Genomic DNA, 14,823 nt, shown 5'->3' with positions numbered 1-14,823 from the left:
TTACCAGATTCCCCCCCCCCCCCAATGAATCCAGGGACACTTTTCAACTTCAATGGATTTTGTCAGGGGACTGATTTGTAAATCTGGGGACTGTCCCCAAGAAATGGGGACATCTGGTAACCTTACATTAGCCTCTGGCCATGCCCCACCACTGGACTGCATCTCTAAGGCTCAGGCTGAAAAAGGCTGCCTGCCCCGATATATTGGAAAATGCTTATTAAAGCCATAGCAAGTTTGCTATATGGCTCCATTGAGGATAAAATTAATGCCTCTAGAGAAAGCAGAATGCTACTGCCTGGATATCAAAAAAGAAAGAAAAGAAGAAAAGAAGAAGAAAAGAAAAAAAGATTAAAAGATTAAGATTACCAAAACAAGTTTTAAATGTACTACCCACTAGCCCGAGTGGTGTCCGTGTTGTTTATATAGCACCAGGCTGTGTCAAACTTCTTCCTGAGGTTGAGAAACTTGTGTTTCGTTAACGGGAAGCTGTGTTTCTCAAAAGATTGCTCCATGTTGTACAAAACACATGCGGCCTAGGGGTGGTGAAGGGAGGTGGTATTCCTAAGAACAGATAAGCTGGGGCAGGAATAATTTGAAAGTGAGAATGAACCAAAACGCCTCTTCTGGAAGGCCCTGTGCATGTCTCTGGTGTCAACACAGCTCTTATTTTTTTTGGGCGGACTTGGAGAAGCCATTGTTGCTCAGCTTTGCCTCTCCTTCACTCTTGTTACATTGAGAGAATATGGGCCTGTCCTCCAAGCAAGGCCGGCTCTGCCGTTGGGGAGAGTGAGGCAGCCGGTGCCACCTCAGGCAGCTACTTTTGCTGTGAGGCGGAGGCCTGAAGCTGTCGTTTACCGTTAATAAATTCAGTAACGATAAGCGACCGCTTCTGGCCTTCGCCTCACAGCAAAAAAATTCTTTCTTTATATGCCACCCTCAATCCGAAGATCTCGGGGCGGTTCGCGAGATAAAAATACTGTACAGGATAAAAACACAAAAATAAATAGTTCAGACAAAAACAAAACAAACCCCTTCCCGCTGCCAGGGGAAAGCCGTTTAGACCACCTGAGGACAAAATAGTTTATTTGCTGGATGGGTGCCATTTGCTGCTCTGCCTCAAGCAGCAAAAATGTCTTCAGGCAGCCGTGAAGATGACTCAGGAAACGGCGACGCAGAGCATTTTGACCATTTGAAGCGGGGAAGCGCTATGTGCAGGATGGAGATTACTATAGCTTCCTGCCCGTACGAGATAATGCCCATTTCTTCCCTCCTTTTCTCGCCAGCCCGGCTAACGCTTCCTCCCACCCCCCCACCCCCAAGCCGCCCATGAGAATCGGCACTGGGAGCACATTCCCATGGACGGCTTGCCCGGTTGCCATGGCGCCCTGTGAGCAAACAATTCCACGGCATGGCTAAGTCTCCCTATATAGCAGGCAGCAACCAGGCTCACAGGGCAAGCACACATACACTGGAGGCCCCTTTTCTCAAGCCGAGGAGTGAGGGTTAATGCCTTAGAAAAATAGGCTGAGGCACAGCCTCCGCCTGCTTGCTCCCTTTGTGATGTGAAAAGAGGCCAAGGATATTTCTGGGGCCTCCTCGCCAATAGGAAGCACATTGTATCTTCCCTGGGCCAGATAGGAAAGTGTGAGAATCAAAGGCAAGGCCGAAGGGCTTCACACCACCGTGGAGACAGCGTGGTTCAGCAGTTTTCAAACCCTCCGGCTGCAGAGAACCTTAAAAAATAAAATAAAAAAGGGCTTCCCTGCGGAGGAACCTCCTCTTGCACAGGCCATTCTGGGAAAAGTTCTGGTGCAGGCAATCCAGAAAAAAACTATTCGCAGCGGTGACAAGTCCATTTGTCCAATTATGCATAGAAGCACAAGGGGGAAGGTGGTTTTTAAAATCCCCATCCCCATATGGTTCACTTCCCTCATCTGTTCACTCCCCCCCCCCCAAGGTGCTTTGCTCTTTTGATGGGCTCCCTTCCCTGAGGCGGCTAGGGCAAAGGGCATTTGTGGATTGAGGCTATGTTGGGGGGGGGGGGAGAGAAGCTGGCAGAGGGGATTTGATTCTCCTCAGCCATATGCCCCTTTTTGTACTAAGTTTCCGATCCCACCATTTCATCTCGATTGGCCCTCAGTTCATATAAGGTGGTGGTTCAGGACTGCTGGGCCTCCTTCCTGCTCCATGTAAACTGCCCTCCAGTTCCCCATTTGAAGCATGATTGGCAATAGCAGACCACCTGTGTCCGGCAGTGGAAGCCTGTCAGCCATCTTTGAAGGCCATTGGTCCAGTTCTTTTTACATTAACCTGGCAGTGGTTACTAATAGCTGGATCTCTGCTACTTTCCAGGTCCTGCCCCACCCTTTTCTTGAATTATGTGCTCCCAATATTAAATATGTTCTCCCTTTGGGCTATATAGCACCCCTTTTATTCACTCTGAAGCAAAGCCGCTCCTGACGTCCGGCCTCAGCATTTCTGTGGCTCATGTGCATTAGAATCAAGTGGGGTTCACTAGGAGGCAAGTTGGCAGGAGGGGCATAATTTCAGTGCAGGAAGTGAAAGCATGCCAGGAAACCAATGGATTTTTATTCTGACAAATATTCAGAGCTCTATGGCAGGGGGTAAGGAACCTGCAGCCCCCGCCTGTGGCCAGGCTACAGCTACTATTGAATCTCTGGCCATTGGGGGGGTCACGATTGCCGGACAGATGGGGGTTGAAATCCAACAGCGTCTCATAGGCCACCCCCTGTTCTAGAAGCTTCTGTGTGTTCTTTTCTTTTTAAAAAACACAATGCAACTGTGACCATTGCTACTTACACTATCTCTCCCCTTTTGAACTGTTTTTTCAGTCGTCTTGTTTTTCAAGTGGAAATTCCTGCAATCTAGCATCCTTCCCATCCCACCTGTAAGGATAATGCGGTCTTTTCCTACCAACAGCCTCTCTGTATGACAGCTTATTCATTACCACATCAGAAGAGATGCTCATCTGCAGAATATTTTATCTGACATGGCAACTTCAGAGTTTCTCATACGGAAGGCTTTATCATCACATGCAGACTTATCATTTCAATTAGAGACACGAGAAATCAGTCAGTTGTCTGTTACACTTAGCACTACGTATATTACTCTTGTGATGACTATATTTGGTTATAGTTATTTGTGTTACATTGAGGACTCTGCGTTTTTTAAGACTCCTTCCGCTAATCACAGGGAAAAGGAAAAGCTAAATTCCTGGTATCTGAACATAAAGCTGCACATGGAGCAAAACATGCTTCTAAGAATTCCTGATCTACAGGCCCTTTCCTATACATTCATCAGTCATTTTATACAGAAGTTTAAATCGTGCCACCGTTCCTTTCTTTCCCAGCTCCCAGAATGTGTTCGCCAAGGAGACAGAATGAAGTTTCTAATTCAGGTTGCAATTTTATCTCTACAGTGTTGCCCAGGCTGAAAGCCCATGCCAGGGTGGCGTGGCAGCAGACAGAATAGCACACAGACACAGGAACAAGCGGCGTTGAGTAGAATTTAATGACTCGGGACCCAAGACAAACACCAACTTTATACAAAGACAGAGCAAGACTGAGGCCTCCCTGGGAATGGGCCCAGGACAGCCTCATTTGGTTACAGCAATTCCAAGCATGGATAAAAGGGAACAGGGAGCCAAACATTTAAATAGGAGATGGTACTGGCAGTGGTTTCTCACCCCAAGGATGTGTCACAAGGGGCCAAGAAATCCAAAACGACTCTGGGGCAAGGCAGCCAAGTAGTAGGCCAAGCCACAGTTCCATGCCTTCCACGTAGGATGAGAAGGCATAGCAGCAGGTGCCTCCCAACAGCCTTCTTTACCCAAACTGCCAAACTAAGCAATGCTGGTGAAAGGGGTGGGCGGGTGCAGAAATCAAGGAAAATGGGAGATGCATACTTCTGTCATGAAGGCCCATTTTGGAGCCATGGTGTCCTGAGCTTGGGATACCAAGAAGGAACAGATGGGAAAGTGAACAGGCAGGCAAAAAAAGGGGGTGGGGGCTGTGGAATATTGTGAAGCAGGCACCCATGGTATGGCAAATTGGGAGAAGGCCCCTTAGGGGCAGACAGCAATGACACCCACCCCCACCCACCACCCCCAGTAGAACAGGCTGGGTATGCAAGACAAGGAGTGCAGGGCTCGCCACGGCTCCCCTGCCTCTATGCAAGGTGGCCAAACCAGAACCTTTGGGGCAGGAGATGCAGGAGGAACTGCCGCACTGGGGGCACTCAGTGGGTTTTCCCCCAGCACAGGGCAGCCTCTAGTAGGGGGACACGAAGGGAAACCTTTCCAGCTTGCAGGGGAGGAGGAAGGGGGTGGAGCAGAAAGTGCTTGTGTGCTTGAGAAAAGGTCACAGCAGCTCCTCCTCCTTCCCACTGCAGGGGGGACGCCGGGGTGGGGGGGGTAGGGTGGGAAGCCACAAAACAAAGCCTTCTTTATGTACACCCCACCCGCCACCCACCCCCAGTGCAGAACGATTTAGTCAACTTCCTCCATGTTGCTGTAGGATGGAGCGGGGTGCTCCGCGACCCCCTCTGGTGCCAGTGCGGGAGCAACTTCAGGGGCCAGGTTGGTTCCAAAGGGTGGTGAGCTAATTCCCTGCAAATAGAACAAAGCGTTAGAGAGCAGCCACAAAGGGTGCAAACGTCTCCCTGCTGTGGAAAAAGCTTGTCTGTTTCCAATATGAAATCCCTATAAACACATTGTTTGAAGGTCCGGAAACAGATCTGAGGGAAAGAGTTTATATAAATATAAACCTATGGACTTCATTCACGAGTTTTATATCCTGCTTGATTGCAACAAAAAAACCTCAGATCAGTTTACAAAAGCAAAACGTTAAAATTATATTTAAAAATGGTTGCCAAACAGCTGTTTAAAGCATTCAAAAATAATCAAAATATAAAATAAGGTAAAACCCAGTTGAAAAAGCATGTCAGATTTCCACATGTCTGGATAGGCTTGCCTAAACAGAAATGTTTTTAGCAGGCACCAGAAAAAGTACGGCGAAGGTACAGGACTGATGTCAATAGGCAGGGAGTTCCAAACTGTGGCTACTGCCACGCTACAAGATTGATTTCTTACAAATGCGGAACGAGTATTATGTGACACCTGTTAACAGTGCCAGATCTGCAAGTCAAAGCAGTCAAGTGGACACATATGAGGTAAGGCAATCTCACAAGTAACCTGGTGCCAAGCTGTTAAGCGCTTTATATACCAGATAATGGTCCAACCACGACAAAGGATTGCATCATTGCCCACCTCCTTGGTCCATGCCTCTTACCACTTGGAGCAAAGACTACATCAAGAGTGTGCCCTGCCTGATGTGTTGGGCCCATGACCATGCGTGAGAGAGCCATGGCCGTCAGAGGTCATGAAGTCTTGAGCCAGCTCAGCAGCAGCCTCTGTATGGATATTTTAGTCATTCCAACACCTCAACCAGCCTGATCAGGGCATAGCTGCCAAGTTTTCCCTTTTCTCGCGAGGAAGCCTATTCAGCATAATGGAAAATCCCTTAAAAAAGGGATAACTTGGCAGCTATGGATCAGGGACGCTGCTGGGAATCGGGGGGAGGGGAGGCATTCTAGAGACCAGCAGCACCCCAATCTGCCTCTCTGGCCCAATACTGGGGGCAAACCCTCTAAACCTTTCCCAACACCAGTAAGTTTTATGGCAAAGGTGCTTTTATGTACAGTAAAACCACTACCACCCTCAATGCCCCCAGTCTAGCCTGGTGCAGTACTATTAACCAGAAGGGCCCATCCAGCTAACTCACCCAAGTTTCAGTAATGCAAGCCAGATCAGTCCCTTCAGTGTGAGCAGTTACAGCTAGTCTCATCAGTATATTGTTCAATTAAGTGGCACAAATAATCATGGTGTCTGGTAGGCAGGCACCTAAATACGAACTGGTGTTATTGAGCAGTCAAATCTTAGGAAATTTTAGGAAGAAATCAGTATTTCTGAGTGTAATACATACCAAGCCTTACTCATAATTCTCTCCTGCTCCAGGCTTGAAGAGTCAGCTATCCTCCTAGAGCCGGGTCTACTTTACACAAAACTGCCCCACCACCCCAAGAATCGTGTGCCAAGGTAACCTACACTCTGTGACCCACTAACAATACTACTAATAATAAATATATAGTTTGCAAAAGGGCATGTAGCTAGTGCATTCTGCTTCTGCAAACAATGGGGAAGGGCAAAAAAGCTACCCTAACCAGCGACTCGAAATCTCACTGAGCTCCTCTTCTACAGATTTCACTAGACATTGCCCATGCGCTTCTGGAACTCTTCTTTGAAGATATCCAGGCCAATAACTTGTTTCTTATTTTGTACAAACACTGAAATGCTCAAACAGCAAAGTGAGCTTTGCACCAAACTACAGAACACACAAAGCTACAGAGTTATCACCACCAAAAAATTTTATCCAGTGCTATTTCGCTACAATTCAACGAGCGGCCCAACCAATTCCTTGGTTCCCCTTGTGATCCAGTAGCAACAGCAGCTAAGACTGGACAGGCTTGGGAGCCAGTGGGAAGATATATGTGTGGACGCGCAGAACCCCCCCTGTTAAATTTAGAAAGCAGGTGCTGAAGGAAAGGAGCGGCTGGGGAAAGAAAGGAGCCTATCCATATTTCTTTAGAACAGCTTAGGTTTATTAAATACAATAAATAAATACACAGTGAAAGCTTTCCCACAGCACATTGCAATGCCTTTATCCACCCAGCTGACAGAGGATGATTTCCTTAGGTTCGGGACGTCCTCACCAGAATTGCACATGGATCAGGCTGTGCTATTTGGCACTGGTGCAGATAGAGACTGCCCACTTCCTGGGGCACAGCAGGAGTACCAGCACCAGACAACCTGAAAACTGGGGTCTGGAGACAAGGCCATATCCCTTTCCCTCCCTGCAACGAAAGGGAAGGGGTTGGGTTGGGGGTTGGGGAAGCCTCTCTGAAAAGTGCTGGGAAGAATGTGCAAGATGATGTTAGAGTTGCGTAATGTTTATGGGTACAATATTAACAACAAACAATAATGATGCAGAAACCAAGGAAGGGGTGTCGCGAAGAATAAGACGTTGGCTCTAGGATCACAAGCTCTCAAGACGACTCTTACTTATCTGGCCACAGCCAAGAGTCTAGATTGGGGTACTCAGGATTGAACCTGTGGTCAAAGAGGCACCAGAGGGATCCTGCGCTGCACTGAAAAAGCCATACAGCCTGCAGGGCCAGATTAAAAGAACATGAGGCCACATGACTCCGACGCCAGAGACACACTTCTGCTTCCTTGTGTGCACACAGACATGTCCTAAGCATTCAGAAACAGGTACAGGAGCTGTGAGGCAAGTCAAAGTACTGTCTTCTCTTTGGCTGGGGCCTTGTGCTAAAGAACATTTAGTTCAACTGTGGTCTCACGCCTCGACAGAAAGATTTGTAAGATGCCATAAAACAAAACAAAAAGATGATGATGCAGTTGGCTGAAAGCCAACACTATCCTGGTGAGGGAACCTAATCCATCAATAATCGGAAGCGTCAGCAATACATTCTCACTCCCTCAAACAATGAGGGAACAGATGCCCGGATACTTCTTTTCCACCCTGCCTCCAAGCAAGGGGCTGGTGCCCAACTGGATAAGAGGTCACGACCTTCAACTACTAGGCACATAGGGCAAGGGACAGCTGTCGACCCAATACAGAGGAGCAATCCCAAGGCAGGGAGTGGCCAAGACCAACATATTCCCATCCATTTAGAGAGACTAATGTTTGTAGCTCTGCAGCCTCTGCTGGAGTTCACAGATTTGATTCGCGCGGGCCAAAGTCTTACAAGGCCGCAGCGTTATAAAGAGCCTTTTCCCAGTTGCCAATCCATGTGGGACACTGGCCAAGCAGGAGAGAGCAGGTCCTAGACTTGAGGGCTTCTTGATGGGGAGGCATTGGCACTAGGGCTTCTTCTTGCACCCACCCTGGCAAGGAGCATCCAAGGCCTTTGTCCCAAAGGTGTAATGGGAGGAGAGCCAAGGCTGAGGCGAGTGAGCTACCCTCCTCCTGGGTGCCGTTTCTGCTGCTGCTACTACCTCCAGCGGGTCTGATAGATGAGTGGGTAGAAAACATTCAGGAAGAGTGCCACAATGGCTGCCATGGTGCCCAGGACAAAGTATCGGACACGGCCTTCATCGGGACAGTCTGGGGTGAGGTGCCTTGTTCTTCGGCTGCAAGACCTCCAAGGGCTCCTCATCAGCCTCCTGGCAGCTTCCTCTTCAGCCTCCAGTTCCTGCCAGAGCAGAGAAGCCTGCGATGTGGAAACCTGCGTCAGCACTTGGTGAGAACACAGCGGCAAACCCCTCAGTCACCCACACGCTGCCCTGCCCCTGCCCGGAACAGCCTGCCTGCAAGCGCACCTTTCCCATAGCAGATCTCTCTGCTGTGGCCCCACAGATTTTCTGCCCCCCCCCACCACCTTGCTATACAGCTCCAGCAGTTCAGATACAGGGGCCTCCCAGGGACAGAGTGAGCAGCACAAGCCACAAAAGGATGGAGGGCAAGCAAGCCCTAGCTTGTCAGATCCATGTCGGCTGGCACGGGTCAGAGTTCTTCCCCCCCGTCTGCAAGCGTCAGCACCAGCTCAATCATTTCAAAAGACCCAGTCACCAAAGTCATCACAGCCCAGACTTCCTTGTATGCGCAAATGCACTGGACCATTCAGCCACACTGGGTGAGAACACGAGGATCATTCATAAACAGCCAATCGTAGTTGAGCTTTTGCTGGTGACAACATGAGGATCTTATGGCAGGCAGTCACATCCAAGCGCTTGCAGGTGGGAACATGAAGATCTTTCGTAAGGATGGTAGCTAATCAACAGCTCAGCTTTGGCAAGTGAAAAAAACCATGAGGAACATTCAGAGATGGCAGCCAATCATAATCACTCTTGTTTATTTTTTTTTAAAAAAAAACACACCACAACAATAACAACGACACAGTTGCACAGGAGTTAGTTGCAGAGTAACCAGTCACAGACCAGCTCTTCCACGTACAGAAAGATCATTCAGACCAGTCAGCCAATCACTGTGATTTTCTAGATAGAGGTTTAAAGGCGGGCAGAATCAGTCTTATCTTCCCCACTCCATCCCTTGGAATCTGTGCACAGGGGGTTCCTGCTGCTTCCAGACCTCCCATAGTCTAAAGCTGGTTGGGGAGGGTGATGTTTTATAGCTGGTTTGAGGCGCCAGTCTCACTGCAGGGGTCAGCTGCCAGAGTCCACAGGCACAAAGGGAATCTTGGCTTAAAGCATACAGGCCCCTCTGGCAGCTTCTCTGAATGGATCTGTCTGTGTCCTCTCCTCCTGAGTAGGCCATGTGGTTCCAATCGGCTTGCTGGGCAGGTGGCCAGGGGCAAAACACACCGCCCAGCTCCAGCAAGAAAGGGCAATAAGAGCTTAACCCCTGCCCAGGAAGCTTTCCTGGGCAGGATGCTACCAAACCACATGGCAGAACCCCAGGAGATGCCAGTGCCCTCAACCCAAGTGCACCTGGGAGGCTCTCGTCCTAGACTATGCCAGGCTGGCTGGCATTGCCTCAGAAAGCACAGTGCTGGCCTTCTGTCTCCCTGGTCCCTACCATGTTAATGGCTGGGAACAGAGTGGAGGAGAAAGAGAAAGGAGGGACTCCCAAGCCTACAGCAGTCCACAGTGCTGGAATCAGGCCCCTTAAAGTACGACGCCTTGGCTGCTCAGGAACCATGGCACTGCCGTTTCTCTGGCACCTTTCCCTCATCAGCTTATTTTGCACGGAACTTGCTGCTGTCACCCACAACTCTGAAGCCGGCACCCTCCATATTGAAGGGATCTTTCCCCCCAGCCAATTCCCCACCCACCCGCAGGCGCCTTCGACTCAAGGTAGCCTTCCTGTTCTTGAGAAGGGCCTCTCTGTTTCTATCAAGACCTTCCCCTGACAGCCTTGAATGTTTGTCATTTTTCCAGGATACAACTGTTGGAAGGAGGCCCACAGCCCAGCCAGAGCCGTGAGGGGGAGCCAGCAGTCCCTTGGCTCCTCTATCAGAAGCAGCGAGGCCCGCTAAGCAGGCCAAGGCAACACATCGAGGCGGGGAAGACAGGCAGCTCCCCCCAAAGCCCTCACCTGATTGGCTGCTGCCTCGGCAGATGGGGCCATGTCGGCCCGAGGGTCTGAGGGATGCGCTGGCCCCCGTGGGGGTCTCTCCACTGGAGAGTTTCGTCGGCGGTAGAAGAGCACGTAGGCATATCGTGTCACCACCTGGCTTTCATCCACTGTGGTGACAGTGCTGTCGTCAAAGAGCCGCCATCCTGTGAAAGGGGATAGGCAAAGGGTAAGCACACCAAGCTCTGTGACCCACTGATGAGGCCAGACCTGCCTGATCCTCACCTGTCCTTCACTCTTGCAGGAAGACAAGCACAGTCTCCAAGTCTCCCATGCATCAGGAAAGACCTACCCAGTGCACTCACCTGAATTTAGCCCACAACCTACCAATGCGGTAGCCCCCACAGCTTTGCCTTGTTGTCCAATGTGCATTCGTGGGTGCTGCTTCCCTGACAGAGGTTAGCAGACTTGTGGGGGATTTTGCAAAGATGCCAGGGCACCCCAGAATTAACTGAGAGTGATGAAGCCGGCAAGTGGGATCCTGTCACTATGTGAACCTATGAAATGTTTCCCCACCTACATGGACACTCTCTAATACTACTGTCATATTCACAAGTCCTAAAACGACTATTTATTCTTCGGTGTATTTAATTGTCGAGGGCAGCATGTATTGGGGGATCATCAGATTCCCTTCCACCAAATCCCACTGTCAGCAAATTCCCAAGCAATGGGAAGAACAAACTGACTGGAAGTTAGGAGGGAGGAGGGAGTAGCAGGGCATGGCATGGCAGCCCTATTCCCATGAATGACAAGGTCGTTGGCCCACAATGCCTACATGTCTACAAGCCATGAGTTCTAGAACGGTATCTCATTTCTTGAAGTAAAAAGTAACCAGCTACCGACCCGACTGGTCAAGATTGCTCACATGCAGAACAGAGAAGAAAAAGATTCTGCTTAGAAAACACTCCTATATAATGTTACTCAAAATAAAATAAGCAATACAGTTGTACCTTGAATCCTGAACGCCTTGCAAGTTGAATGTTCCAGCTCCTGAATGCTGCAAACCCGGAAGTGAGTGTTCCGGTTTGCGAACATTCTTTGGAACCCGAACGTCCGACGCGGCTTCTGATTGGCTGCAGGAGCTTCCTGCAGCCAACTGAAAGCTACGCCTTGGTTTCTGAATGTTTTGGAAGTCAAACGGACTTCCGGAACGGATTCCGTTTGACTTCCGAGGTACCACTGTATATCCTTAAAACACTCAAATTAGACCCGCTTCCCAGAGTCTTCCAAAATTTTACCATGTGAGGACCTGGCTCTAAATTCAATCCTGAAAGGCTGAGGAAGTGATAACAAGTATTTAGAACAATCTCCCTGGAGCTTACTAGACAGAGGGGCCCAGCTCTTTTTGACTGTGCATGTGCACCACAGCATCAAGACCTCTCCCATCATAAAGGAGGAAAGGCAGTGATTTTTCTTTGTAAATGAGTGATGGAAGCCAAACTGTGCTGAGAAGAAAGCCTTTTCTTGCCCTAAAACCTACTTAAAATGTGATGTAGGCCTTCTCCTCCCTTGCACCTGAAACTTTCAGCACTGACAATGGAGGAAGACCCTGCTCATTCCTTATCAATTCCCCCATTGCAAAGCAGCAATGAGTGCCCTATTTAAGATCTTTCTCCTTGTGCAGGTCTCTGAGAAGACTCTACCTCAATGGCTGGAACGTGGCTAGATAATTGATGGCTACCAGACCACACAAAGTCCCGTCCCCCCCGGCAACTCACCCACATCACTGCGTTGGCTGTTCTTGTCACTGGGCAGCCGTGCATAGGCTGTGTAGTGTCCGCCAATCATGCCCCCGTAGTGGTTGATAACTGCATACAGGTCATACATGGGCAGCTGCTGCTCATCCTTCTGGCCAATGCAGAACTTGCTCAGGTCCAAGCTCCTGGGGGCAGAGATAGGAATAAGGTAAACAGCTGTCTTAACTTGTCCTATATGTACGTGAGTGTTTCAAGGCAGGTAATACAAGAAGTCTGCAGATTGCTTTGAGAAGCAGGCTGAGCTCCCTATCCCAACAATATAAAAGACTCGGGGTGAGATGTTCAGAGAATGCTAAGCATAGCTTGCTCTGTTCAAAATGGACAGATTTCAGAAGAGCAGCCGCTAGAATTGGTTGCAGCAAGAAGGAAGAAAAATTTGTGGCACTTTTAAGATGGATCAAGTTTACTTAGCAGTAGCTTGAGCCTACTTTCATCGGACACATGGTGGAGATACATGCACCACAACTGAGGACCTAAGGATGCACACTTGACTACCACACACATCGGATGAAGCAGGCGAAAGAGGAATGTGCTGCAGCCTCAACATGAAGGCACAACCAAGCCTATGTTTCCTGCCCCTCCCAAAAGATTTAGCCCAACTTCAGTTCCGCCCTCCCTTCCAAACAACGGGGCGGCCAATTAGGCTGCCTCCTTGCCACGCTGGATGTAAATGCAGGCAAAAGGGTTCACAAGGATAGCCTGAGCATACAGAGCGCTAAACACCCTTGGTGCTAAGACAGGGCCCAGAACTGCAGCCACGTCTGATCCAGGCTTGGAGTGGAGGGAGATGCTTTCCTTGGACTTTCCTGAGTGAAGTCCAAGTGGGAGCAAAGGAACACAAAGCACAGCAGCATCTCCTCACCGCACTGGGAAATCCACCATGTCGTTGATCTTGTCTCTCCAAATAAAGCTGCGGAAGGAGAAGCGCTTGAGCTGTATGATGAGGACGTTGGGCAGGCGCCACAGCATGAGCTGCTTGGATGCCTCACGGTGCTGCTTACATTTCGGGCAGTACCTGTGCGGGGAAAAGGGGCGGGTCTGTTAGCTTCCGCTGCTGCCAGCTCTGCTCTTTACCAACCCGTTTTGCTGCACTACGGAAGACCAAGGCATCCTGTTTGTGTTTCTGAGATCAAAGGGTTTAGAAACAGGCTTTGATCACAACTGCAGTAAGCAGTATTCAGCTGATGGGAGAATGTGAGCTCTTTAATTGGAAGAAGGGGGCTTCCACCTGATATGATTTCAGGGAAGAACGTGACTGTATGTGGGACATGCTGAAGCATGCCTGAGGAGCCCAGGAATTCAACAGATCTCTCATACCTCTTCAGGCCCTCCACAAACTCCCAATAGTCCCTACTGAGCAGCACTTGACAGCCATCTGTCTTGGATGCTTTAGCTGAGATTATTGCATTGCAGAGGGCTGAATCAGGTGACCCTTGGTGGTCCCCTCCAACTCCATGAACCTATGATCCTATTATCACTTCAGTGTTTGGAAGCAGTAACCATTTCCCAGCCTACAAAAGCCGCACATCTGAACCCAAAAACTAGCTGCACAATGTATACGTTTATGCACACACTTTTGGATCCCGCATATGGGGTTGTCCCTGCCCACAGAGAACCCTTTCTTACCAGGCCTCCTCTGGGGCTAACACCTCTGGCTTGGTGAAGAGGTTGAGGCACTGCTCAAGGGTGAAGTGCCCTGCCCTGGCTGCCTCACTCGCAGAGCCGGGATCCTCTACGCACTCCAGCTCCTTGGACTCTACCAGAACAAACTCCTTCATCCTCTCATTGTTCTTCCAAACCAGGGCCAGAGAACAATCATCTGTCAGGTCAAGAGGGACATCTCCTGCAAGGATATGGAAGTTTACAGATGGTGCTACCCATCTAAACACACCAGGCCAAAAACAAACACCCAAGAAATAAGAACCAGAGCAGGGGTATCTAATGTAGTGGGGCCTCCAGCAGTTGTGGACTAAAACCATAATCAGCTCCAGCCCAGCAAGGTCAATGGCCTGGAATTGGGGGAGTTGTAAGCCATAACTTCTAGAGGGTGGTCATATTGACTACCACCAAACCAGGGGCAGTCCGCCTTTCTCCTGTTTAAGAACAGAGAAAGGGTGTATGGAGCAAGAAACATGAGAGATGAGGGAGGCAATTCCTTATCAAAGCTAGTTTCAATCCTTAGTGAGCAGGAAGATTTGCAAGCTTGTTCGTAGCTCACTGTGATCCTGCAAAGCAAGTTGCTACTAAGCCCAAATTTCACACGGATGGAACTGGGGTCAGGCCAAGGAGATTACTCCACTCTAAAGTCACCCAAGCAGAGCTTGCAGCCAAACATTCCACTAGATCGCATGCTGGCCCTCCAAGAAACGGATGGGAAAGCCACCAAGGCCGCTTAAAATGAAAGACTGGGTGTAGGAGTGTGGGGATAGATATCCAAGACAAAGCAGAAAAGGAACAACTGCAGGCCCCATTGTCTGTTTTTGCAACTCTTTAGCATAGGGCAACGTCAACTATGCTGGAGGAGCAAAAGCCAGGAATTCCAGCGCCAAGGACTGTGCTTTCCTCCCCAGAACTTGTGCTCGTTTGGCACTCCTTCGGGTGGGTTGCTTGTATCCCACACAAATGTGGTAGTGGGGACCTTAAATCAGCATCCTGAGAATTGGGACTGGCAAGGGCCGCTGAATTCTAAGAGAAGTCACCTATGGGACAAGGCGCCCAACTAAGAGTCCCAGCAGCCAGGTTCTTAAGTGCCTTGCATAGCTCCTTACCCGTTCCCCATAGCTACCAGAAAGATGTGGAATAATCAATACAGGTCTGTATGATTCATACAGATTGCAGACTTCAACCTTTTGCGCAGAGTGCGCATAATTTTA

The 14,823-nt window shown here is 49.4% G+C and overlaps 1 protein-coding gene across 12 annotated transcripts in view; it reads right to left on the bottom strand.

Annotated features, from left to right (window-relative positions):
- Positions 1-3,512: 3,512 nt before the first annotated feature.
- USP19 (ubiquitin specific peptidase 19) overlaps positions 3,513-14,823 on the bottom strand; it is a 40,575-nt gene continuing 29,264 nt past the window's right edge. For 6 of the 12 annotated variants that reach the window (XM_035106853.2, XM_035106856.2, XM_035106858.2 and 3 more), the window contains 6 exons: positions 13,577-13,793; positions 12,813-12,965; positions 11,912-12,075; positions 10,155-10,339; positions 8,096-8,310; positions 3,513-4,627 (listed from right to left, as the gene is read on the bottom strand). In XM_035106853.2, the coding sequence (XP_034962744.2) occupies positions 4,465-4,627; positions 8,096-8,310; positions 10,155-10,339; positions 11,912-12,075; positions 12,813-12,965; positions 13,577-13,793 (1,097 nt within the window). In that variant the 3' untranslated portion in view covers positions 3,513-4,464. Of the gene's footprint in view, positions 4,628-5,417; positions 8,311-10,154; positions 10,340-11,911; positions 12,076-12,812; positions 12,966-13,576; positions 13,794-14,823 lie in introns of those variants that run through there. The other 6 variants (XM_035106861.2, XM_060271265.1, XM_060271266.1 and 3 more) reach the window with 2 other exon arrangements.

This window comes from Zootoca vivipara, chromosome 2 (genome assembly GCF_963506605.1).
Source record: "Zootoca vivipara chromosome 2, rZooViv1.1, whole genome shotgun sequence".
In the NCBI taxonomy this organism is placed as follows: Eukaryota; Metazoa; Chordata; class Lepidosauria; order Squamata; family Lacertidae; genus Zootoca; species Zootoca vivipara.
This window is presented reverse-complemented; position numbering and strand designations above follow the sequence as displayed.